General features: G+C 47.2%; 1 protein-coding gene across 1 annotated transcript in view; it reads left to right on the top strand.

Annotated features, from left to right (window-relative positions):
* The window catches only part of LOC144114687 (frequenin-1-like), a 211503-nt gene that overhangs the window by 166310 nt on the left and 18102 nt on the right, over positions 1-27091 (top strand). The window contains exons 2-4 of the mRNA XM_077648570.1: positions 2010-2034; positions 4524-4572; positions 26963-27052. Of these exons, the coding sequence (XP_077504696.1) occupies positions 2010-2034; positions 4524-4572; positions 26963-27052 (164 nt within the window). The remainder of the gene's footprint in view (positions 1-2009; positions 2035-4523; positions 4573-26962; positions 27053-27091) is intronic.

The raw sequence follows: 27091 nt of genomic DNA, 5'->3' as shown, positions 1-27091 counted from the left end.
ATGGGATTTTTTATGTTTGCGTGACTCAGAAGTACCGCACACAAATCGCTGAAATCGCTCACCGGGGCTAGTAATAATTTAAGAACTAAGAAAAGGGGGAATTTCGTCACTTTCCGCGACGATCTCGTGTGCAACAGCCATTGGCCCTATTCGGGCGCAAATGCAGAAGGTTTAATTGTTCGTCCTCTGGCAGATAATCATTCTCGGGGAGCAACAGATATTCCATTGAAGGAGCTGTTAGAACGTAATAGCCACCGTAAGCACGATTAATGGGGTAATTTTGTGCGAAACATTTCTTGAAATCATCACTCAAATCTCTAGCAGCGAAAAAGAATCATGAACACACCAGAATTCGAACTCACAATCTTCGGATATTTTTCGATAACCAGCAGGCCATTCGCTGCGGATCGCAAGAGGACAGAGTATTTACTATACCAGGTGCATATGTTCCTACGGAATACCACTCACATTTATGTCAAAAATGCTGGTGTAGCAAATGATGTCTACTTTGTTGTCCTGCTCTTTTGCAACATGCTGCGGTCACTTGCACAATCTGCACGAGTGGCGGGTCCTGTTGAACACTATTTCATTTATCCGAAGTTTTATACTTTCTGTAAGACCGTAAAGTACCGTGTTGCCCATTCCTGTATCGTGTCTTGTTTACCGCGTTGTGTTCGTTCTGCGCTATAATTTGGAACTCCAACGGCATTGTAGACGGCATTGCACAGCAGTTGTGCATCGTCTCTTCTTAAACCATGCGTTGCAAGGTGTCTTTCTACGTTTTTTTTTCGCTGCAGAGCCAAGGAAAAAGAAAAAGAACGATATTTTTGCATGGCGTAACTCAAAGCCATCGCAAAACAAGGTGCAGCAAACGAGAGCAGCGGCAAAATCACGCCTATCCTATGAATAAACTCCTGAAAAAGCAAATCAGCTGCCGCAACATTTGGCATTGTAGCCCCTTTATGCGTATTCGGGCTCTATAAGCATTGTGAAAACAACGAGGACAAACATTTGGCGGCAGTTTGTATTCCAAACCGCGCTCCGGAGCCAGGCGTAACTCCCCCGACCATTCGGCCGCTTCTTCCCGTTCCTTCCCGTCCCCCCTTTTATCTCTTGTGTTGTTTTTGCTTTTGCCCTGCGCACTCCTCGCAATACCATTCAGATGGTGCCTTGCCTCGTAGTTGCCGGCAGCCAATAAGGCGGGGCGAAGGTGGCCCCACGGTTGGCACACGCACAGCAGGCGCGAGCGTAATCGAGAGCATGTTTTTTGTTCCACTTGGATGCGGACGGTGCGGTGGCGGGAGAGGGGGGGCCAAAGGGATATCCAGAAACGAGCGGTGGCGCGTACAGTGGCGATCGTGCAAAGCGCCGTGCGGAGGCCAAGGCAGCGTATTGGGCCCCGCTTACGCGCGCACATTCGCTGGTCGCAGATATTGCGTTCGGTGCCGGGGGGTTCTTGTCTTTCCGCCGATGCGAGAAAGCGCGCTCGACGGCACCAGGGGGCAGGAAAACGTGAAGAGAAGGATAAAAATGAAGGTAGGGAGGGGGGGGGGGGGGTAAAGCTTGTTGACCCAGGGGCGAGATGTGTAGGCACGTAATCCGGGCCAGACAGGACCGGGCAGCCAAAAGGGGAAGCACCAAAAGCAAGGGTTCGGCGTACGGGAAAAGAAGAAATAAAGAAAGGAGAAAAAGCGAAGGCACACAACGCGGCTCATCAGGCGACGAGGGCGAAGGTGGATATGAGGAAAGAGGTTCGCGCAAGACGGAAAGAGTTCGAAGGGGCGAAAACGAGGAGGAAAGCGAAGAATTGGTCCTTTGCATGCTCCGAGACGGGGCAGCGTAAAGACATAATAAATTGGCCGCTTTTCCGGGTTGCTGTACAAACGCTGCTCTCCCTTTCGTAGTAATGGCAAAGGGAAGCGGAATAAGCGTTAGCCGTCCATTGCTTGGCGATAGTGACTGAAACGTGTCCTTGATCTTTTTCTTTCTCTCTTTTTCTTCTCTTGCAGTTACAGAAAAAGAAGTCCGGCAATGGTGAGTAGAGCTTCTTTGCGATTCTTGAGGGCTCATTATTGACCCGAATTAAAACGATAAAAATTGCCACAGAATATATCGAACTTTGCGTGACAAACAATGCGCCTTCGAGGCAAGTTGCTGGTCGGTTTTCTGCGTTCTCGTGGAAGTATATTGCCGTCTTCCCGGCTGTTACAGCTTGAATAAGTCTAAATATAGCTAGCCAATTTTTGCCACTTTTATGTTTTCATGTTGTTAACCAGAATGAATGTGAATATTGAGACAGTTTAGTGATGTGCTTTACATAAAGTATTCAATACTTTATTCGAAGCATTCCCATAGAAAAAAAAAGCCTTTTCGAGTTCTGCTATCTACTCCGCATGACAAATATTTTTATGCTTTATAAAAAAACGGGCTAGAAATTACTTTCAGCATGGTAACTTAATGTTAAAAAATTTTCAAAAATCAAGTAGGCAATAAAGACTGCGTGTAAAACGCCCGTCAAAGGGCGTGACTGGTGAACACAAAGGGTATCCAAACAGCTTTCTGGAGCCAACACCGGTTTGTGGCTTGACTGTTCTTTGGTTTTTGCATTTTGGTCGGTCATGTTACTAGTGACGCCGACGCTCGAACCGAACTTGTATGAAAAAAAAGAGAGAATCCTGCAAATGCGGCCTCAGGTGCTGAAATTCGGGGCGAAGGAGTGCTGATGTAGGAGAGCAGCAAAATTCTGACCTGCGTTGGTGCTTCACAACGATTTTGTTGTATACAACCTTGGTACATTCTTTACATGTGGCTCGCAGCCGGGGCCACTTCGACGACAGCAGCGAATTACGGCTATGCAGCCGTTCGCGAAAGGAATACCTGAATTTTGTACATTGGAATACTATTTTCCTGTTTCACTTTCTCTTTCTTTCTTTTCTTTTGCCGGTATAGTATACACCACCTTTATTACAAGAACCGGCGGCAAGCGATGCATTCTAGCTATCATTCATATGGTCAGAAGCCATATCAATGAATCCGACGAAAGAATAAATCGTGAAAAAAAAATTGCAAAATGCATCCTAAGAGGCATCTTTCCGTCTAATCTGGTGTTCTTTGAGCGAACATTATGCGTGGCTAGTTACAGAACTTCTCTTAAGTAATTTTTGTTATTGGATGATGTGTTTATCGCTTAGTTGCCATGAATTTGGCTTCCGTGCCTCTGACTATAGCATAGCTGGTCGTTAGTGTCATGCATCCGCCAATCGTGATGCGCTCCTGTTCAGGAGTTTTGTGAGTACTGACCCCAGATTTACCAAAGTTTCATCAAGTGGGAGAGCTGCGTGATTGACCGGTGCATGAGCTGTGGATAACCCTAACAGCATATGGCAGATGCTCCGACCAGTTTGGAGGCGCTCTGAAATAAAAATGATATTTTCCTTTTTCTATCTAGCCCCAAATTTCCGTGAAAACCAACAAGTAACAACACTGAGGGAACAAAAAAAAAACTCACTCGGAAGCGTTTTTCAAGGCTGGAGTGCGACGTTTTCATTACCTGCTATGATTATGATATACTTTCACTGGTTTCGATTCAGTCATGCGCCAGATAGTCAGCGGTAGATCTTGTGAAATTATTGGGCGTACATTCGGCCCTATGTATCCAATTATTCACCTCTAGTACGAGTGTACACCGAAGTCTTCACAGTAATTTAACCAATGGCGCGGAATGAAAATCCAGCAGGCCGCGTAACACATTTTGTTGATCAAGCACGTGAAAACAATGTCAAAAGCTGGCTGGCATGAGCGCGTGCGCGTATTTTTTTTCTTCAAGGTTGTCAATCAGAATATCATTTACTGGACGTCCTTATAAATCGAGAACGTGACAATTTCAGAGTTATGATGTGAGGATCCCATGTGGTACACGGAGCTTTATTTTTACACGCTCGAATTTTTTTTAACGTGTGGTGAGATGATAAAACCTGCTAGTTTTCTCATATCTGCGTCATAGCAAGTGAATGCAGCGGTACGGTAACGTGAAGCTGTTCCTGTATGATTTGTAACGCAAGCGGTGCTTTGCATTTACTCTCCAGATGGCTTCGATATAAAAATCTCATCCCTCTCATGCAAGTGCCCAGGAGTGCTATATCGTTGTATCTCCCCCAGTCTTTGTATTAAGGTGCGCTGTTTTTTTCCAAATATGAAGTACCAACTAACCCGTTTGACCACCCTTTCAATGTGCTGTTTAGAACGTATTAGAAAAAAAAAAACGAAGTATTCAGTGTATGTATTGGACAAAAGAAAAAAAAAGAAAGAGCTGTTGGAAGGTCTTTCATGAGAAGCGCTCGTGCGCATGGCCATTACGTAGAAAGCAGGTGTTCGAAAGAAGAAATGCGAGTGTGCACAGTACCCACGGACGAAGAGTGCGCGCTAATCGATTCCCGCCGACAAGAACGCCGGTGCCGCATTGTTCACGCCATCATCCACTTTTTCATTTTCTTCCTGCTGTTTTCTGTGCTTTTTTTATGCAGGTACAAAGGCTTTCTAAAGGACTGCCCCAATGGATTACTCACAGAACAAGTAAGTGCAATTTCAAATACCCATATTTTGTGCCTGTCTCTTGTTTTTCACAGCGAGTGTGAAGGCGTAATTATTCGGCGCTGCGCGCTCTCGATAGCGCGTATAAACACGGAACTAAGTGAAATAGCGCTTTTTTTTTGCCTAGCGGAAGTTACATCTGGTGACAACCAGCTACTGATGATTCGCAACAACATGATGCCGTGTTTACTCACAAACGCGCCTTAAATTTGCCTTTCTTGAGTCCGAGACAGTGAACAATGTGAAACTCATGGTGAACTTCCTTTGCATGGTTGTAGGGAAGCAAAGTGAAACGCAAAGCGGCTATAGTAGGCGACACGTCTTCTCGGTTAAAGCATCGATCTTGTAGTGAAGCTAATACACTGCTTACTTTTATTTTACCAGCCTCTTGTAGCCTGTGGAACGTGCTTGGAAGTGTTTCGCAAGCTATCGCCATCAGCATTAAGGGCGAGTTTATTCTCCCTAAAGGACAAACGACTCTCTCAGTAATCTTTCGTGTATTTCTTCCGTCCAATACGGCCACCTTACGCTAGCATAATTTTTATGCGCATGACTTCAAAAGATTCTTTGACGTTTGTCCTGCCTTAAAGTACACTTTGTCACTCTAACCTCATTTTCTCATGCCCTCGGCACTCCGTTATTACGAGTGCACCTCAGATGCTAAAAACTTGCGATTGTTGCATGAACAGAAAAAAAAACTTCGGTATTCTCGAGACTACGATCTTGAAAAAGAAAGCGGGGGGGGGGGGGGAGGGGGTTCAGCGCACTAGGCAACGTTTCGACAAACACTTGCTTTCATCGGGGTACCTGTCCTCTTCCCAGGCGAAGACAAGTCCTTTTCTGAAAACGTTGGTTGACGGACTGGGGCTTCTCCCAAACCTTGTTCGAGGCTTTGCCGTTTGTTATATACAGAGCGTTCCGTATTTATCTCTCGGGGTAATAAAAAAATTATCCTGCGCAAACTACTTGCTGTTTGGGCTCAAGCACAAACCATAGGGCAGCTTATGATAGTCTGTTTTTTTTTAAATAAATAATTTAAACATTGGAACTTGCCTGAGTTGTCCGGAATCGGCGAAAAAACTGCAGTCGCCTGCGCGTAGAATTTTTCGTTTAGGTGAGCGGAGCAGCAGATTTCAGCGGAGCAGCAGCGGAGCGAACCTGCGAACCTGCAGCGGAGCAGCAGGTTCGCTTACACGCAACAAACATAAATACCCACGAGAGCAGCAGATTGGACAGCCGTCACTGTAGCTCAGTTGGTAGAGCACCGGACGCGATATTCGGAGGTCGTGGGCTCGGATCCCACCGGCGGCATGGTTGTTTTTTCTACTGCTTTATGAGTAATTTTCTTTAAGCGATAGAATAATGTAAGTATTATTATCCCACTGTTAAGCACTACACATAAAAAATTAAAACATTCTCCTATGCACCTTGGTATATATATATATATATATATATATATATATATATATATATATATATATATATATATATATATATATATATATATATATATATATATATATATATATATATATATATATATATATATATATATATATATATATATATATATATATATATATATATATATATATATATATATTAGCTGGCAAGGCAAATGAAATGAGGGGCTCGTTTGACAAACATATTAAGGAAGCCAACATTGTCACCGAAACCAAGGTGCATAGGGGAATGGTTTTTTTAATTTCTAATGCCAATCAGTTGATTTTAAAGAAAATTACTTATAAAACAGCAGAAAAAACAACCATGCCGCCGGTGGGATCCGAACCCACGACCAATTAATTTTCTTTAAAATCAATTGATTGGCATTAGAAAAATAAAAAACCATTCCCCTATGCACCTTGGTTTCGGTGACTGTTGGCTTCCTTAATATGTTTGTCAAACGAGCCCCTCATTTCATTTGCCTTGTCTGCTAATAGCTTAACGGGGGTCTCGGTTCTGGCAGTCTTGATGCCATAGGCAGCATAAGAGGGCTCTCGTTCAGTTTCCGCCCTCGCCGTTGGATGACGTTCTACGTCACACTTGCGGTATTACAGGACGTGCTACGTCCACCGCTATGGACGAGGGTGGCGCTGGTGAACACTCTCAAGGTTCGCTTACACGCAAAACATAGATACTCACGAAAGCAGCAGATTGGACAGCCGTCGCCGTAGCTCAGTTGGTAAGAGCACCGGACGCGATATTCGGAGGTCGTGGGTTCGGATCCCACCGGCGGCATGGTTGTTTTTTCTGCTGGTTTATAAGTAATTTTCTTTAAAATCAATTGATTGGCATTAGAAATTAAAAAAAAAAACCATTCCCCTATGCACCTTGGTTTCGGTGACTGTTGGCTTCCTTAATATATATATATATATATATTAAGGAAGCCAACAGTCACCGAAACCAAGGTGCATATATATATATATATATATATATATATATATATATATATATATATATATATATATATATATATATATATATATATATATATATATATATATATATATATATATATATATATATATATATATATATATATATATATATATATATATATATATATATATATATCCATTTCCCTGCCATAAGTAGGGCGCTCTCGCCGATCGCGTTCCACGTGGTACTCGCGAGCCGCTGTAGACGAGGGCGTCGCTTATGGGCACACTCAATGTTAAGGTACATACAACATAAATATCTCCGAAAGTAGAAGTGTGGACAGCCGCCACTTAGCTCAGTTCGTAGAGCACCGAACACGAACTTCACAGGTCGTGGGTTCCCCACCGGCGGCATTTGGTTGTTTTCAATGCGATAGCATTAGGATGGCCATAAAGGCGAAACCTGTACGGTGGCGTCGGCGTCTGTGGGAAGACTCCGCGTGCTATGTGGTGTTTATGGAGATTTGCGTCTCTCCACCTGTCAACCGTCTCCCTGACCTCTGGCTCCTCTCCACCTGTAGGGGAGAAGAGAGAGACGCCGCACGAAGAATCACTCCGCGAAAGTGAAAAATTAACAAGAAGAAAATGACTCGGACAGCAGCAGGCCGTCATGCAAAATAGACAGCCTCCCGAATCTATAGCTGTGCAAAAATGAAGCTTGCGCGAGATATTTCTAGCATTGCCCCAATCGGACGCCGTCAAAGCCTTGAGATGCGCAGAAACATTGCTTTAGTGCAAGGAAAGTTCTTTCCGCAATGCGCCAAAGTTTACCTAGTCGGGAACATACCCAACAATTCTGGACGAAAGCATTTTTGACACGGGAAAGAGTTTATGGGCGTAATTTTTTAATATATTGTAAGATTTCATTATAACAGTTACTATTTCAGCAAATCTTCCGTCGGAAGGCTTGAATTTTTTTAGCGTTTTTGCTCTCGACAAAAACGCTGCCCATCGCTTTCTAAGGAAGTCTTACCTGCTCGATGCGAGCGGTGGAAACACTATAAAAGAAAGATTTTGCTGCATATCGGAAGAATTGGCCATTACCTTCAATATTTCTGTGCCAGTACCTTACAGTTTTTCAATATTCAAAATTTTTGTCCTTGAATGTTGGACATGCCTTCTTGAACTGGAAATTTTCAGTGTTTCACGCTTATATGCTGAAATTTTAACCTAAGTCGCTTTTCCAGAGTCGCCTTTGCCTTTATACACGTGAAGCACGTGTGTATAAGACTGCGGTGTGAACGCTGCCTCACATAGATCGTTGCACCCAAACAGTCCAGTAAGATTTACTGGAACATAATTCTGAGGCACGCTGTTTAGATATGGAAAGGTCGGTCGAACGTATCGCGTGGTGCTGAATGATAATTAAAGAACACGGAGCTTAAAGAATGGAGCAGAGGAGAACAGTCCCGTCCTTTTAGCGCTGTTTTCTTTCAAAATATTCAGCCACTAACTCGCCCAACAGCGTACCTCAAGCGAAGTTATAAATGAAGAGTACTAACGTAAGGTTACAGCCCCCACCCCATTTTTGGTAAGGAGCCTTCCCAAAGCGATCGACGTGTATTGATCGCCACGCTTATTGGTGAAAGGAAGATTCCTTTCATAGTTATTGAGACAAGTAGAAAAGAGATGCAGTCTCTGCCATTTACCACTTGGAAAACTGTCCGCTGACGGAGAGCACTACATAGGAGACGCCGCGAACGTCAACACTGAGGGTTTCCCACGCGCTGCATGCTCGACTTCCTATGAACGTCGAGTTTGCACGAACAGCCGTAGCACCGCCCACTCCTTTGGGTCCACCGTATACGTCTTTCCCTTTTTCCTTTTCTCTTCTTCTTACACCCCCTTTATTTTTCCACGGCTCAGAGTTTTGTAGTAGGCCAGAACGAGCCCACTCTCTGCTTCGAAATTTTCAACTGGACACCGCTGCGTGACGACCGGCAGTCGTCAGCGAGAAACTTGTACCTTATCTCAGTGAAGTGCCACTAAGTGTTATTCGGTGTTTCGCGAAGTGCACCGAGGCCAAATTTTCTCGATTTCATCGAGCGGAACAAAAAGGGGCCCAATTTCGCTTGCTGGCCACAGTTGTGATGTCCGCATCCTTATCACTCAATGCATTTCTCACACGCGAAGCGTGCCAGAAGCCGTTCTGCGATAGATTTCAGACTGGAAGACTCTGGTAGGCCAACTTATTTGCCAGAGCAGATTGAGCAGAACGAGTTCATACACGCACCAGGCGTGCCTTTTCGAGGTCCGCTGTCGGTGTCCGTTGGGAATGAAGCAGTCGCCCGAATAACGAGTGCGTGGGCTGCCAGCGTGTGTCTACGATTTCCAACATTACCCATTGGACATGGCAGGTGCGCGCCCAGCCTGCAGACACGCTACCTTCGTGCGAGATTTCAATGCACTCATGAATTATGGAGCAGCAACTTTCTCGGCACAGGAGGAAGACGGATTGCGAGAATTCTGGGCACGTTTGATTTCACTGAGCAGAGCGATCCATCACTCCTCTGGCTCGCGTCCACTGATGCTCGTGTGCTTCTCTTCTTAGATTCCGTTCATGAGTTGTAGTTGCTCGTGCAGCTTGTGTACACGCGTTGTCACACCCGACATCGATCATTTTCATTCTGTCCGCACAGCGCGAATGCGTCGAGCCCGAAAACTCGCGAATAGGGAGCAGCTTCGCCATCTAGCGGTGAGAAAAGCTTAGGAACTTCTTGAGAGCGTGACTGGTTTATCTCAGTTTTGTACTCGTATCTGGAATGATTTGTCCTCAACTTATGCTGTGTGAGACAGGGCGTACCTCTCCGGAGTACACGCACCTGAAGGGAACAAGACATGCTTTGGGCGGCCAAATTCTGGACGCCTAGCACGTATGGCGCACTGGAGAAAAGTAAAAAAAAGAGAGATCTAATAAGTGTCAGGATGCACACGTAGTTGCAGAACATTCCACACAAGCGCATCCCATCAGCGACGCGTATGACAATATCCGCACCAGAGAGAATATATTAAGCCTGCGGAACGTAGAGAAGCTAGCAGAGTAAAGTAATTATAAGGTTTTGGACGGATTAAGAGCACATGTCGCTTCTTGTGTCTGGCGAAACCCAATGATAGGATATTCCTTAATCTATATACCCGAAACGAAGAACAGAAAGAAAACTGGAAGAGACGAGGCACTGCCAGAAATCCCAGAAATCCTTGAGAGGATGACAGGCGACCGAGTTAAGCGTGCACACGAAACTCGGCGCGGCAACGCAATTAAAAAGAAACTATGGTAGTTTTGTTTCCGCGCAAAAGCTGCACCCGCGCAAGCAGACACACTGTTATTAATTTGAGTCTTTGGTGTTGTTTGTGCATGGTACACACATCTTCACCCAGGAAAAATCTAGGGAGGCTCTTTATAGGGGACAGCCCTACGTGCACTATACCGCATTCCACACCTTTTCTTTCGACGCGCTTCGCCAGTGTCGCGGTAGAGTGTCCCTTAACTTCGTCCCGAAGGGGTTAAAGTTTACACCCTACTAAAATTGAAACAGCCGATGGAAATATTAGCCCTAGCGAGCCCTCACCTCGTTGTGCGTGCGTGGTCACACAAACCGCTTGCACTTCTTGTTGCCATTTTGTTGCTCTCACATGTTACCCCAACTGCATTATGTCTGCGGCACGGCTAGTCATTAGAGAGATTTAGCATACCGGAGACATACTAGCGTAGACGTATACCGGCTTACTGAACTTCGACTCTCTTCTCCTGTAAAGCGTGCTCTGCCTTGCAATCAGCCTAATTCAGGCGAAGACAGCTTACTAGGAATGAGATTGTCTGAGAGAAGAGTTGGAAATGGCCAACGCATTTCTTTCGTTAATAAGTTCGTGTACGCGGCGTTGACCAAATAGCTGCTTAGAACATCCTATTAGGGCTAGCTCAAAAAGTATATATAAACTAGTATCGCTCAGAGCGCCTCTTGAAATTATTCTCTCGTCTAAGGCGCTGGCTTCTTTGCGCTCAGGTTTCGCACAGAGAAGGCATTAGATGGTAACTTTTGTTTGATATAACGTTTGTTCCGGTATTTTTCTGATTAGGTGACAATCAATCCGATGTCCGCATCGTATGCGGTGCTGCGAGACAAAAAAAGGACGATTCCGTAACAGCTATACTGGCGGCGCTACATTGGCAGAATAACAAAAAAGGACGAACACTGGATGCAAAAAGAAGAATGCTGCCGAGCCCTACGGAGGAGAGATGGCACTGCTGGTACAGCTGTTGTGAAAGAGTCTTTATTTTAGTCCGGCATCGTCGCATACGATGCGGTCTTCAGACTGAGTCTCTCCCAATCGGGCAAGTATAGCTTTGTATCAAACAAAAATTACTGCAAATGCCCCCTCTGTGCGAAATATGAGCGTGAACATGACAGCAGTTTAGGCGATGCAAGAATATCAAGAGGCGCTGTGAGTGATGCAACCATCGGTATATTTTTTTGTATTGTTCCTACTTTTTTTATGAGTGGGTGCGCTAGTCATGTTTGCAGACTCATATTAACAGGGCTTAAGACCCTTCTCGGGCAAATTTGTAGCGACTCAAGGCATAAAGGCGGATTCAGACTGCGAGTCTGAAACGTCGCGCGACCGATTTCCGGCAATTAGTTAAGGTTTCCGAAGCACCAGGAAAACGAGGAGGGAGCGTGGCAAATTGATTTAAACCTGTCGCGCGACCTCCGCGACTCGCAAGTGTGAACCCGCCTTCAAGAGCGAGCCTCAAACCTGTGTGTCACACCGACCACTTTCCTCTCTACGTGTGCGCCTCCCATTGGCGGTGCATTTGAGAAGCTGGGGTAATGTAACGATTCGCTCTGTCGACTAATATGCAGGGTTATTCCACCGCAGAAAAGTAGTCACGAATGTCGCAGTGAAGATTTATCAGCGATGCGTGCTACGACACATTCATTAATGGCCTATATCTGCCCTCAAAGCTTGATGCATGACGCAAATGTTATAGATTGTGGATTGCAAGCTTGAGAATTTAGTGGTATAGCCAAAAATGAAAGATATCAGTATATGCGCTGAATGTGCTTTAATTGACAAGGGCACACCAAAACTAGCTCCCAAAGAAAACATTGAACATAGAATAATGCATTCGCGACCTCGTCAGTACCATTAGCTGCCGCCAAGACATGATTTCGGCGTGTTCTAAAGCTTTTTGCTTAAGTGTCATTCCCTACCCGACTTTTTAATCACCAATTTATGTTGAAGATTAGAATCGCAATGAGAGATCATGTTTAGACTTCGGTTAGATGCTTGCTTCTTAATTAAGAAAAGGATGATCTGATGTCAACAACTTCTGTAAAAAAGCCTCTTTCAGACAACTGCGTTTCACGAAGAAAAAAAAAACAAAAACAAAAAACAAATGACAACGAGGCTCTTTTTTTCTTAATTTAGATTATCTTGGACGTCGGCGATGAAGCAAAGCCTTATCTGTAATTCCTAACACTCATGAATACGGCACGACCGGCTCTAAGACAGCTAGGTCAAACACGTGCCCAACCGCTGCCCATGTTCCGAAGATACCCGCAGTGCTATATGGCGATACGAGAAGGATTGGTGACTTAAGCAGCCAAGTTCGAGAAACGTAAATTCGGCGAGAAGCACGGGGGAATAGCGATCGCGATGGCATGCGAATAGGATAAACGAAACAGAAGCAAGCAGGAAGCAGCATCCGATATATATAGGAAGAGGCATGACCGTCAGTGGGTCCGTATAAACGCGAACGCGCACGTGCAACGGGCCGGATGAGGCATGGAAATTTTTCATCGTAAAAAGGAGGCGCTCGGCGCATTTCAATTCCACTTCATCTTGAGCAAAACGTTCTCCGACATCATTCGGCGCCAGCATATATATGTTAGAGGGGCTTGCGCCCAGCGTGCTTTAACGCGCCGCTGCATGCATAAAAGAACGTTGCTCGTCGGACTCTGTTCAAGGGGCTAGCTGCGCGTGCCTACGCCTACGAGGAATGGCAGCGGAAAGGTTTGGCTGCCGCATTGCGTCGGTGCTCCCGCCTTCTTCCTTTTGTTCCCTCTGTTTTGGCCCACAGCTGAGCGCGGCGAGCAGCGCTTTTAATAGCGCAGCCTCCATGTGTGCCGTCTTCTCTTATCTTTTCGCGCTCTTCTAGAGGCGGCCAGCAGAGCGATTCTCGAGGTCCCTTCTTTTTGATCTTTAAGCTCATCTCTCCCGTACTATCCCCCCCACGTCATTCCCTTGTTCTGGATGCTGCGAAATCTTTCGGGAACCTGCTGCACAACCAAATTTGAAATTCTGTTCTCACTTACGTCTGCTATCGCCAATGACGGTGGCGCGTGTCCGACTAGGGGAAATGAGGAATTTTCTCCGGCGTTCTGTTATTGGTTTGGCACGTCCTCCGCGAAGCTTACGTCTAATGAAGGAAAAAGCGCGATCAGAGGATGTGGATTCGCCTGCGTACAAAAAGGCGGCGATAACAAAAGGTTTTCGAGTTAGCGTCGCGTTATTTGAGCCGACGTGCACGCTTCTGAAATTTTTTTAAAGCGAAATTTATTGCCCCAGGGCATCAATGATGGGTGAAGGTGCGATGAATGATGTACTAGAGATGAAATGAATGGAAAAAGGTTAGCTGATTTGATGAAGACCAGTAGAGAACGATGGTACGGTCCCTGCGTTCAGGCAATGTATGAAGCAGGGTTGCTTGGTGAAAGACCTGCTACCATCAGGTGCCGGATCCTTGTAGGATTGAGAGCTGGGCAGTCCCACAGTAAGTGATGAATGTCGGCCTCAATGTCCTCGTGTTTACATACCGGACACCCTCGCCGAGGAAACAATTTTCGGTACTGGGGCCACTTCCGAGTGATGGCTGGTGTGAGGGCAACCCCGACCCGGATCCTCCTAAGCGCAACCTCCTCTGCACTGGTAAGACCGCGGGGGAGGGTTACCGCACACGGAGGGATGAGAGCACGTGTGCGGCGCCGGAGGAGTTCCTTTCTTGATGAAAGGAGGGTAAAATTGTCCAAATGAAGGAGCCGAGGCGGTGATGAGTTTGTATTCGCAAGGCGGGTCGCTAAATCTGCCTGGCTTTGATAGGTCAGCAGATCCCGTGGGACCCACTCAATACGTACTGGCTGCGGGATGCGTGCCGCGAGCCGGTGGATGTCCTAAAATATCGTGGGACAGGGGCTAACACGTCGTAGCAACCGGACAACTTTAAGGGCGTCAGTGCGGATGACAACGCGGGCCGCAGGGAGCATAGTTATGTCGGCCACAGAGCTGAGTGCTTCTTGAAGTGCAACGAGCTCAGCACAAAATGACGAAGGGGATTCCGTAAGCTGAAACCAAGAGGTTTGATTCAGGGAAGGTCTGCACGGACAGTAGATAGCTGTTGCTGCTTTGCAGTCTTGTATGCTTGCGTCTACGTAGACAACAATGGATCCTTCAGGCAGGCAAGCATCTTGTTCCTCAAATTCCTGGCGAAGCAACGATGCCGAATGAGCAGATGTTGGCCGGCGATTATCTGTTGGCTTGTTGTCGCTGAGCTGTACAAACTTCCATGGGGGAAGAACTGGCGTTGGCGGCTGAAGAATGGAGTGTGACGTTGCATAAGTCCTCAGTGCATGTGTGGAGTGCGATAGACTGGCCTTAAGGCTGCACGCTTCACGGCGCTGCTGCACCAGCTCATCAATGGTATTGAGCTGCGCATTCTCTTGTAAAGCTATGACTGGTGTGATGCGTGGAAGGCACGTAATGGTCCTCATAGCCTCTCGGTTCACGGCTTCAAGGCGATCCCATTGGGCTCTTGTAAGATGTTGAAACTGGGCTTCATAAACAATACGTGGCTGCAGGACTGCCCTCACCAATTGCCGCGCAACGAACGAGCCTGCGCCACTAGTTTTAGGGGCAATTCTTCTAATCAAACCCAAAGTTTGAATAGCTTGACTTTTTGGCTGAGAAAGCCATGCAGTCGCTGATCCTGATTGGTGAATCATTAAGCCAAGGATTTTCACACTCGGACTTTCCTGTAGTGGGATGCCTGATTGACAAAGACGGATTGGACTTGCAGCAAGTTTACGGCGTCTGCAGCGGTTGGCGACTGACGTGTATGTTGTTTTATGCACGGATAGCTGAAGTCCGATGAATGATGCGTAATTACAGGTAACATCCAAGGCAGATTGAAGGGCAGCCTTCTGAGTACGGAGATCGTGGTGAGTACTCCACACCGTGATGTCGTCAGCGTACTGAAGAAATTTTATGTCATTAATGTCATCTAAGCGCCAAGTCAGCGGGATGAAAGCAATATTAAATAACGTCGGCGACAATACTGATCCCTGGGGCACCGCCGCAGAGAGGAACAAATGATCGGACCGCTTCGCCGCTGAGGCGTATTGCAAATTTTCTACCTTCCAAAAATGATTGGACAAAACTACGCAACCTCAGAGGGAGATGAAGCATGTCAATGGAGTTCAGAATGGCTGCATGACTGATGTTGTCATATGCCTTTTCAACGTCCATTGCTGAAACAGTACGCACATTGCGGCTGCGGGTAGATGACAAAACTGCAGATGCTAAGACTCCAACCCGTCCTCTGTGCCAATATATGGAAGAAAGCCGATTTGTGCTGGGTGATAAAAGCCGTGCTGCTCTAGCCATCATGAAAATCGTGTGGCTAGCATTTTCTCCGCCAGCTGGCACAGCGTAGGAGTTATGGAGATAGGTCGCAAGTTGGCAAGGTCCGTAGGAGGCTTTCCTGGTTTCGGGATAGGAATCACGACAGCGGATTTCCAGCTCTTGGGCACTACGCCATCCAACCATACATTGTTTATGGTGTCAAGTATTTGAGGGAGTGCAGCGCTACTCAGGTTCTTGTACACCTCGTACTGAATATTGTCCGGGCCGGGCGCTGTTTTCCGTTTCGCATCATCTATTGCAGCCAGCAACTCAGGCATAGAGAATGGACACGCAATTCCATCTACATCGACATCAGACGGCATTTGATATACATGCGCTGGGATGCCTGCCATAATTAAACTAGCAGATGAAGAAGGCACAGTATCGTATTTCAGGAAAAACTTTCGCGCTGCTTCCTTGGCGAAGTCATCTGGCGACAAGTTAGCCGCGAAGCATGCGGTTGCCGCTGCGTCAGTCGAACGGCGACCGCGTTCCATTGTATGGAATGTTCGCCAGAGAGGGGCATTCGAGGATTTTGCAGAAAATTGTTCGCACCGCGCATGCCACTGCCGTCGAGAGAGGTCGCGTTCATATTTGCGTGCCTTAGCTGTAAGATAGTGCAATCGCATACGTGCCTGCGACGAAGTAGGGTCTCTCGTAGCAGCCAGCTCGGCTTGACGGCGTGCCGCCCACAAGTCAAGAAGGCCGAGGTCTGGTGCCGGTCGACCAACATCAGTCCAGGTGGTAGTTGTAGCACTGTTGAGCGCTGTTTGTATGCGCTCAACAAGGATTGGCGGAGAATCTGAGGAGATATTGTCCATACCGGAGCGGAAACTGTCCCAGTTGATCACAGAACATTTGTAGCGCAAAGGTCGGAAATCTGAGGTGTGAAGACCGATGATGATAGGGTGATGATCACTTCCCCAGCAGTCTGGCTCCATGTGCCAGGAGGGAGTACCCGGACCCGACCACCACGTCATGTCTGGAGCATAGGAAACACTGCGCGTTTGACGCACTGGCCGTGTTGCTGTCCTAGGATGGTTGAGCAGCACTAATTGGGCATCCGTGAAGGCGTCCCGCACACGCCTGCCACGAGGGCTTGAAGTGGGGTACCCCCAATCCTGGTGAGGGGCGTTAAAGTCGCCTCCGACTAAAATCGGACACCCGGGATACTGCCGACGGACACTTGTTAACAAGCCAAGATTAATACGGGAGGCAGCACCACCGGCTGGTCTAACGTAAAATGAAACGGCCGCAACGGTTCCCTTCTTAAGTTTCGCAGCCACTGCCACTACCTCTTGATACGACGTGCAACAGTTTTCGAGAGCAAGGCGTACATGCGGAAAACGTGAGTCCACATACACCGCCGCCTTTCCCGGGGGAGCAGCAGTTTGTACAGGGCGGTCTATCATTGAAGGAGGCATGTAGGCACTGAAGCCTGGAATCGATGGCAAGGCGTTTGTTTGCTGTAGCAGCATGGCCCACGCCTGGAGCTTGTGAATTTGTAGTCGGGTCTTGAGCTCTCCCACCTTCGTGGAAATGCCTCTGCAGTTCCACTGCAGCACACCAGCACGACTGGAACTTGCCATTTCTAGTTACTAGCTCAAGTGCTGTACAATCACGGACGTCAGGTTGGACAACTGGTTGACCATAAACCGGAGTAAAGAAGTCGCAGAGTTGTCCAGTGGCATTGCGGTAATCTGGGAAGAGGCGGCAGGAAATGACACTGGTGGGCGGCAGGAAGGCGATGTTGCTGCGCCAATGATAGATGCGACGGATGATTCCGCTGCCCGTCTACGTCGAGCGAGCAGTTCACGGTGTTGCCGGAGCTTGGTGACCTCCGCTAAAAGACGCGCGATTTGTTCGTCGACTGCGGCCATGTCGTCCTGCGGTAGTTCAGGCACACTGCGCTGCTTTGCTGGCTGTTTTCGGATGCTTGCTTTTCGCACAGTACCGTTAGAAGACTGCTGAGCTGAAGGATCATGCGAGGTGTTCTCAGGGAGCTCCGGCCATTCGTCGTCATCCCACTGGAGAGCTGCGAACCGATTGGATGTCGGCAAGGAAGTTATACTGTCTTGTATTGGCCAATGCTTAGTCATTCGACGACGAGCCTGTTGTGTTGCCTTTTGTTTTGTCGGACAGCTTGGAGATGTTATCTCGTGGTCGTCGTATTTACAAAGGCCGCATCGATAAGCCACTTTCCCTTCCGATGTACTTTCACCGGCAGCAGTGAAGGGGCAGGATTTGCGCATATGTCCAGTACGGAAGCAGTTATAGCAATATACCGCACTCGGTTTATATGGCCGAGGCCGTAAAATACAGCCATAATAGTACAGACGGGCTGGTAGTGATAGAGGGCCTTGCAAGGTGACTATGCAAGAACGCCCCTTTCCCATGCGTCGGGCCTGGATGACACGGTGCGTGGAACAGTACAGCTGACGCTGGAGGGCAGTTTGATCCTCAGTGATATATCGACGTTGTAGACGACGCAGCGCTGCAAGTCGGAGCTTTCAAGCAAATACACTTGTACTGGCACTGAGATTTCGCTTGTCAGTGAAATACTGGTGAGCGTTTACAGCCGTTCTACGGCAGTCAGAGTCAGAAGCCACACTGCAATGGTGTTGGACTTTGTCCTGGCTGTGAAGCCCCGAAAACCCTTGGTTCCGAGGCACGCGTATAAGTTAGCTTGTAAAATCTTGTTGGGTATATCCGTGAGGCTTTTGTTGGCCAGTGATTTAATGGTCACTTTGTAAGAGGACGATCCGGGTGCAGGCTCCACCGAGTTCTCGATCGTAAGACAAGTGCGCTTACCTTGGGAGCCATCACTTGCCGAAGATGGAATCGGTTGGCTATCGTTTGAGGGACGCTCGTGAGTTGCGCGAGGGCACTTTTGCACCGGTAGAGGTGCCGATAAGTACATTGGAATGCGCTGCTCATCATGCCGTGCGGTTTGAGGCCCATCCGGTGGTGTAGAGTTGATGGCCATGTGCCCTGGTGGCAGATCACTCACGAGCAGTCCGGCATTTCGGGAAGGCAGGAGGGGTGCATCTGCCGATGAACCGGGAGCACACAGCTGGACCTGGCGCCGCGGATCAGGTGTCGACTGCGTGGCAGGTGATGCCACGAGAGACGCCGACAGAGCTACCTCCGCCAGCGTGGCAGCGGAGGCACTAAGCCTAGCGTCAGTGCCCAGCTCAGCTGCACTCGTGTGGTTCCCAGGAGGCCCCAGACGATGGGAGGACGTCCGGAGCTTCTTCAGAAGGCGAGGATGCAGTTCTCTTCAAATAGGGCACGTATTTACGTGGATGGCGAGGTTTTTCTGAAGAGCGCTGTGCAGCCACTTTAGCAGGGACACACTTCTTCTTCAAGTTCAAGTTCAAGTTCATTGTTATTGCATGTACAAGAAACGGGCTTACATATTATATACAGCATCAGGAGAAGTGGGTGCATAAGAGTATTAGAGCAGCAAGTAGAGGGCGAACAAACAAACAAAACAAAAGAAAAAGAAAAATACGCGTCAAGAAATACAATTCATAGCGAACAAGTGCAAATGAATAGAAGACAATTAGATATATACTAAAAACAGCGTTATACAGTAATATCACAATAAATAATCATAAGCAGGAATATCTAGTAATCTAATAAAAATTTGGCTCTTCTGCATATTACGAACAAAGAAAAATACAAAGTGTTTTACAGAAACATGAAGCCTAACGATATAATAACAGAAATAATGTAAAGAAAATTTAATAAATGTATTTATGACAAATGAAAAGATGGTTCTGCTGACAGTATTCTTTTCATATTGTGTTTAAAAAACTGCAATGAAAGATATGACTTAATATTAACAGGGATGCGATTCCAAAGTGAAATACCATAGAAACGAAGTGTAAATTTACCATAGTTAGATCTAGGTGCAGAAAAGCTGCCAGTGGTATTTATTTTGAACTTATTCGGCCGTAGTGAGGACTCTCTGACCCGGAAGCCTGCTACTATTGTCGCTGTCTCCAAGTCGGGCAATCATCAGGGTTTAACTGAACTTTTTCGTCCCGAGCGTTGTCTTGCGAACTCTTTAAAGGGTGCGCTGTCCGGCTCACGACAGCGTTACTGATTCGAAAGGCTGCAAGGCATGTATAGTCAGCCTGCAATGCATTTTCGCGTGTCAATCGCAGCTCCGTAATACACAGCCTAGTGAGAGGATCAAGCATTTTTCAAGTCCATTCTTAGTAATGCTCCTCTATTTTTAAGGGTAGTAACAACTACATGTGCGCTCTCTCGGCTGTACCAAGGAGCAGCGCTGGCGGACGACGCGCCGTTCCCTGCCACGCATTCTGCGGACACCTGAAACCGCGCTCATTGCGCGCCAGGACTGAATAATTTAACAGATTTGTGGCCTATGCTGTTTAAGATACTTTAACTGACAGGATCAATAACTTGCGCGGGACCACACCACGTTAAACGTTGAAATAAAACACGCACGTTACCGAAGCAGCTCATTCTACTTAAGAGTTCTCCACTGTGGCGGTCATACAGTGGCCTGGATAATTTTCCGTTTTTTGCGTGTTTCAAAATTCAGCGTAAACCTGAAGCACGGAAGATATTTAAGTCAAGTGACTGTGCTACTTTCCTAGTTCGAAAGCTAGTGCGAGCTTTCTGAAACTTTTGGAAACGGCGTTGCGCACAAAGTGCCTTAATAGTGTGCGGTGAATGTCCGCTATAACGGGCTTCATTGCGTTTGTCACTGTTCGACAGTATTGCCACAGGTACACGGTCCCTTTAGCTTGAGGCTGAGGAGAAAATAGTCGCATTGCAACTGCGGATTATGAGCAAGAAAAGCTATGTTAGGTCTTTTCTTGAGATGCAGAAGAACAAAACAAACTCTTATTTGTACATTTACTTTTATTGCAGTCAATAGTGAAGTACTCCTGTAATAGTTAACGGCTCCTGTAACGAAAATATTATGCGGAACGTTAGTAGCAGAGAAGCCTTAATCAGACCTTGCACAGAGCCGTGCGGCAAACAAAACTAACCCCAAGCAATCCTTTCCTGGTGAGTTTTTCAAGCTACCTCAAACACATCTGCATATCGTATGGCTGCCTGGCATGTGGTGCATATGCATGGCGATAATACCACGTGAGCCTTTAATGCATACAAAAAAATCAGTGTTCGGCACATTTGGCATAATATTTAAAGACTTTATGTGGTTTATGGGGTTTAACATGTCAAAGCGACTCAGGCTATGAAGGGTGCCATGGTGGAGGACTCCGGATAATTTCGATCACGTGGGGTTATTTAACGCGCACTGACATCGCATAGTACACGGGCCTCTAGCATTCCTCCTCCATCGAAATGCTACAGTCGCGGCCGAGATCGAACCTGTGTCCTTCGGGTCAGGAGCCGAGCACCATAACCACAGAGCCACCGCGGGGGCAGACATAATGTTTACGTCTACGGGTACGTGCAGGCGACCTTGGATAGCTTGTACGCACTACAAGAGCGCAGTAGCTCGCCTATATTTGCTATCGCATTTAAGACGTATTAAAGGGCACCGACGCATTAAAATTGCGTTTCATAACATGGCCCGATACAGTACTATCGCGTTATGTACAAAATAAATTATTCAGATGTATGGCTGCTTTAAACAGGTGGATCAAATTAACTAAATGACAAGGGTCGCTCCAAAAAATTGCTCTAGGCCTCCTCATTTTCTAATGATTGAATGCTCAGCCAACGCACCTGCTGTATATTACAGCCAAAACTGGCGTCGCAGGCAGTTAAAACAAATATGTTGTATTGGAATTCGAAGCTCTTCATGAGAAGTACTGGGTGTGACATCACAGTGGGGCATATGATCTAGAAATCATCGTTATAAAAAAAATGCCGAAACAACGATATCGTTACCAATATATCGGCGATACAACAGCATATGCGCGAACAAAAGCACGTCGGCAAGGCGAAAGGCTGCCTGTGGTTAGGCCTGTCACAGTGCTCAAGTTCGAAAAAACAAAAAAAAATAAAATTAGGGGACACAAAAGTTCCGCTTTTAAGGGCATGACGCGATAGCATTAACGGCTCCCTTCAGCGGTTTCTGTTTACTGACAGTCACTTTTCTTTGTTCACATTCGCACATTAGTCACATTTGCCACTACACAGTTTCCACATTCTTGTCTTTGAACTCTTCCACGCTTTAATCACTCTAATTAGTATCTCACTAAGTAGCCCCGCTAGCGCGCCTGGCTGTGGATTTGAATTCTTTCTATAATTTACGGAATTTTTTTTTTCATACAGTCCAGTCGCTCCAGACATGCACCAACCTTTAATTCACATTAGTAGTTCTCTTCTCAATTATTTTCATTCCAGGAATTCACGTGTGACCTCACTCATGACGTGGGTTTTTCGTGCAGATGCCACCGAGACGACGCTGGGTTTTCTGCTGAACGAATGCCTTAACGCCGGTGCGCTAATACATTAAAAATCAACCACTGCAAAATCAACCACTTCCCATTCTCAGGTTTTTGTAGTGGACAAAAACTCATCGGGCAAAGTCGCAGCGAGGGCTAGAAAATAACTTTTTACGTCTTGCATGCCGCTGCGGCAATGCAGCCCGCCTTAGTAATAGTGTGTCACGCTACAAAAGCTGAATTCCGACACACAATTTCTGCGTCCTCTCAAGTATCTGGTGCACAGACGCTTCTCATCGGCATAATCGGCCAACTTGAGGCTGGTAAGCGCAAAACTCCACGTATTTTGCCTGCACAGTGAAATACCCTCTGGGCAGAACGCGAAGACGAAAGGGTCGCGTGCCGAGCCGCCGCGGTGGCTGAGTTGTTATGGCGCTCGGCTGCTGGCCCGAAAGACGCGGGTTCGATCCCGGCCGCGGCGGTCGAATTTCGATGGAGGCGAAATTCTAGAGGCCCGTGTACTGTGAGATGTCAGTGCACGTAAAAAAACCCCAGGTGGTCAACATTTCCGGAGCCCTTCACTACGGCGTCTCTCATAGCCTGAATCGCTTTGGGACGTTAAAGCCGAAACCAAACCAAAGGGTCGCGTGCCGCCAAGCGGCCGATCGCTGGGAGCGGCGGCTGGACCAAAACTATCCGCTATTTTTGTAGGATCGAGGGACTCTAACCCTTACTACGCTTCCATGCATCGACCTGTGCTTATAGGCTTGCACTTCAACATTCCGGCAAAGCCACAGGTGGCGTGCGTCAGCCGACTCGGCAAGTTGAATGCGCCAAAGGCAGGAACGCTGTCAGCCATGCCCTCGCCTGCAATCCTTCAGAATGCGGTCTCACGTTCGTCGCGACCCAAGCGGCCGCACAAAAATAGAGAGAAGACGTGAAGGTCTGAATTTTTTTTTTGTAATACTGAGGAGACATTGAGGAGACGCTGATGGATTGTAGACATTGGTGACGCAGAAGAATTCACAAGCATCACAGGTCGAGTTACAAGTTTCAAGAAGTAAGAAAGAACTTGACGGACAGTCATATGAATTGATGCTTGGTTTTAGATTTTATGGGGCTTAACGTCCCAAAGTGACTCAGGCTATGAGAGACGCCGTAGTGAAGGACTCCGGAAATTTCGATCACCTGGGGTTCTTCAACGTGCACTGACATCGCACAGTACACGAGCCCCTAGCATTTCACATCCATCGAAATGCGACCGCCGCGGCAGGGATCGAACCCGCGTCTTTCGGGTTAGCAGGTGAGCACCATATATCATTGAGACACCGCCGAGGTTGAGGTTCCCATCGAGAAGTGAGGAAGATTCTGCGCCATTTCCTTCAAAACAAAACCAATTCCACTCTGCCACTCGTCGCCCCGACCCTTTCTTCGTTTTCCCTCTATCACTTTCCTTCTCCCTATCTCTCTCTCTTCTGAAAGTGGAAAGGGAGTGCTTCGCTCTCTCCACTTTTCCACCTGCCAACCGAGGCTATGATAGCGCATTAAAACGAAATAAAATCGAAGAGTCGACTCACCACTAACTTCAATAGCTGCGAAAGTTTTCTCTGCCTAGTGTTGAGATGTTTTGACTGAAACTGTTACGAGATGACGCCACAGTGTTAAAAATTTGTCACACGCTGCGTTCGGTGCGATCAACAAACGCAGTCGTTGACAAGACGTTCGACAGTGGGCCGTAAGGGGATTGCTTGCAGAAACGAAAATGGACTCTACACGACACTAAACATTTCCGATGTGGAAAGCCATCATCGGCCGAAGTGCGTGGACTGCAAAACTAAGGTCTCTCCCGTATAACTCCAGTTAATCTGACTTTCTGCCGCCCGGTTATCTTGCCTTCGCATTACATTCCCTGCCCACTTCCATATCTTCTTCCAGATTTCAGCTATATTACTAACTCATGCTTGTTCCCTACCCGCTTTCAACCTTCCTGTCTCGTAACGTTACACTTATCATTTTTCTTCCCGTAGCTTGCAGCGCTCACCCTAACTTAAGGTTAATCCTTTTCGTTACGCGGCAAGTTTTTGACCAGAGGTGAGTATTGACAACACATAGCTATTATTATACATCTTAGGGAACACTGGTAACCAGCTATTTACGACTTCAGAGTAACTGTGAAATGCACTCCACCCCCGTCTTATTCTTCTTATTCCTCCCTCTCGATGTCCTGATATATGCGGTCATTACCTGTCCTGAGTAGATGTATTTCCTTATTGCTTCCAATGTTTCGCTGCCTACCGTAAACTGTCGTTCCCTTCCCAGACTGCTGAACACTTATCTTCGCATTAATTTCTAGACCCACCATATTGTCGACACGCATGACTTATCTACTTCGAAGAGACCGCTGAGCAAAGTGGTCAAGAGTTTTCGTCTGCTTCTGCGACAACGCGCTGACCACATCAAAATCTCGTGATACTGCACCGTTCCGGCGAGAGCCTTGTCAAAAGTCATGAATTTTATGGTCAGCCATTTCAGCTACATCTGTGCCATGTGCCTGCTGCTGTCGTTGAATAATAAACTTGCTGACAACTAACATCTAGCCATGTGCTCGTCACTGCACACTTCGTTAACAAGATTGTGTACTTCATCATCAGCTAAGCTACGCTCATCGCAGAAAAAGAAGAAAAACCTCTCCCATTGAGCTACAATTACCCCGCTCTTAGACCAGCTGCGGGTGCTATATCCTCCCAAACTTATTCATTCCATCTACCCGCCTGACCCTCTGCCGCCTCCTATAGCGGTTATCTTATCTTGGAATCCACTCCGTTACCCTAAGGAATCATGAATACACGTTCCCTGGGAGTCCTTCGGAATGCATGCCGCATTACATGCATTTAAATTGTCAACTTAGACCTAAAGAGGCTCTGAAACACCTACCGAGAAGAGTAAATAAACTCGCTCAATCACAATACTGTGTTATCATGAACACCTGAGCCTAATAATGCGCTTCTAATCACCTCGAGAACCCGCAATCGCCGGCGAAAGTTGGCGAGCTCTTTCCGCCGACTTTTTGATACTCGCGCTTTCCTCCTCCTCATGCATTGCGTATGTCGGTTAGGAAATGGCTATTGGTTAGATTCTACTATGGCCGCGGCCAGCCGACGCCCCTCTCGCCTGGGAATGCCCGCGCACCTCAGCAGCCGGCGGTGGGGCCGAGTGGGTAGCGCCCGCGGAGGAGCGCCGACTTTTCAGCGTGCAAAAAGTGACCAGAGTAGAGGGAAAGGCGCGAAGACGCTGACACTGGTATTTTGGCTGCAGATAGCCCTTCTTTCCCGCTCCCGCTACAGAGACGACCGTAGATTATTTCTTGACAACTTGCCACGGACTTCGTGCGGCTCGTAAGCTGCGCCTTGGAAGCCAGGATTACCTCCCTAGTTGACCACCAGAAAAAAGAATCTGAACACATGGGCGCCAGCATCACGCCTTGTTGGCATTTATAACCGACACAGGTCGGCGTATGCACATCCTACCGAATTATATAAGATTAAGGATATATTTGCAAAAGAAAAAAAAGAAACTTCAGATAGCTTAGCTTCTATAAAACTCGTTCAAAAATTGGTCCTGGAGGATATTCATGCAAAGGCGTTTTTTAACGTCCCAAGGGCACCGCAACTTTAGTGAGAGCCCTTTTCAGGGCCCTCCATGTAATTGAGCTTAAAATTTATACACTTACTTCTTTGTGGCACAGCACCGGTATTCGTGATTTCCGCTGTTATCTCTACGGTAACTCAGTACGACCTCAGAACTTAAGGACGTTGAATGAAATGGGAGGGCGACCTCTTGCCGTGTAATGCAACTCGTTAGTCACTGGGTTATGGTTTTGGATACCATCGCCATTCATGGAGGCAGTTTTCTCACCATAAATTGCTATATTTGCGCGCTTACACAGTCACATCAACCTAACAAGCCCGACTATAGAGAGGCATACTGTATTAACCCACGATGCCCATTCATGACTGCAAACGGCGAATTAGATAAACTTGTAATATTAATTTATTTCAGATGAAACATAGCTGAAACGATCCCTTCTTCGTTCTTACGCGCGCTCAGCGAAGCGCGCGGCGTCTCGTCCAGGCTCGTTCACAAGCGCATATGCCCGAGTAAGCGAATGCCATTGTGACGAATATGCCTTACAGCGCATAACGTCGAGCCTGGCTGCCTTCGCCGCTCTCCGGAGTGCAGAAGACCTAATTGTCATCCACCGTCAGCATTAGGCTGGAAACGGCGTACAAACGAGAGGACGTTAGAGCGAAAATATTACGAGCGTTGCCATTTAGGGCCGTTATTGCAGCAGACTCGCAGCCGCGGTCCGGACGTTACGCCTGCGAGCCGGTTGGTCGTAATGGCGAGGGACAGCCTCGCAGCGGGGCTCCAGAGACCGTTAAGTTTACTTGAAATTCTTTTTTTTTTTTGTCGTCCCGCTCTCGGCCTGAAAACGTTACGCGACAGTGTGCACCGGGCATACCGGACTTTGGTGTGTCCAACCGTCACTCTCTATTTCGTCTTGCTCCGACCGACTGGATTAGGCGTGACGAAACGTGCGCGGGTGCATTTGTTTTCATGTTGACGCGGGGGCCGCAGTGCAAGCCCCGTGGCTCTCGCATGGCGTTAGCGTGCTGGCGCATTGCACTAGCCGCTGAAGCTCGCGTCTGTTGTAACGAAATGCTTGTATGTAGACAAACTGTAGGATAGTAACACACAGTTTTAGGCTGTCACTTTTCGCTTATTCCGCGCCTTTCTTTCGCCTCTGAATCTTAGCAGCAATGACAAATGCCTTCTCTCTCTCTTTTCTCGCAGGGTTTCCTGAGAATATACAAACAGTTCTTTCCCCGAGGAGACCCTTCCAAGTTTGCATCACTTGTGTTCAGGGTATTTGACGAAAATAAGGTAATGTCGAGCAGTAAAATCACAATAGTTTGTCTTTAT

Source organism: Amblyomma americanum, chromosome 1, assembly GCF_052857255.1.
Source record: "Amblyomma americanum isolate KBUSLIRL-KWMA chromosome 1, ASM5285725v1, whole genome shotgun sequence".
Lineage (NCBI taxonomy): Eukaryota > Metazoa > Arthropoda > Arachnida > Ixodida > Ixodidae > Amblyomma > Amblyomma americanum.
The sequence above is the reverse complement of the archived record's forward strand: the minus strand, read 5'-3'. Positions and strand labels throughout refer to the sequence as shown.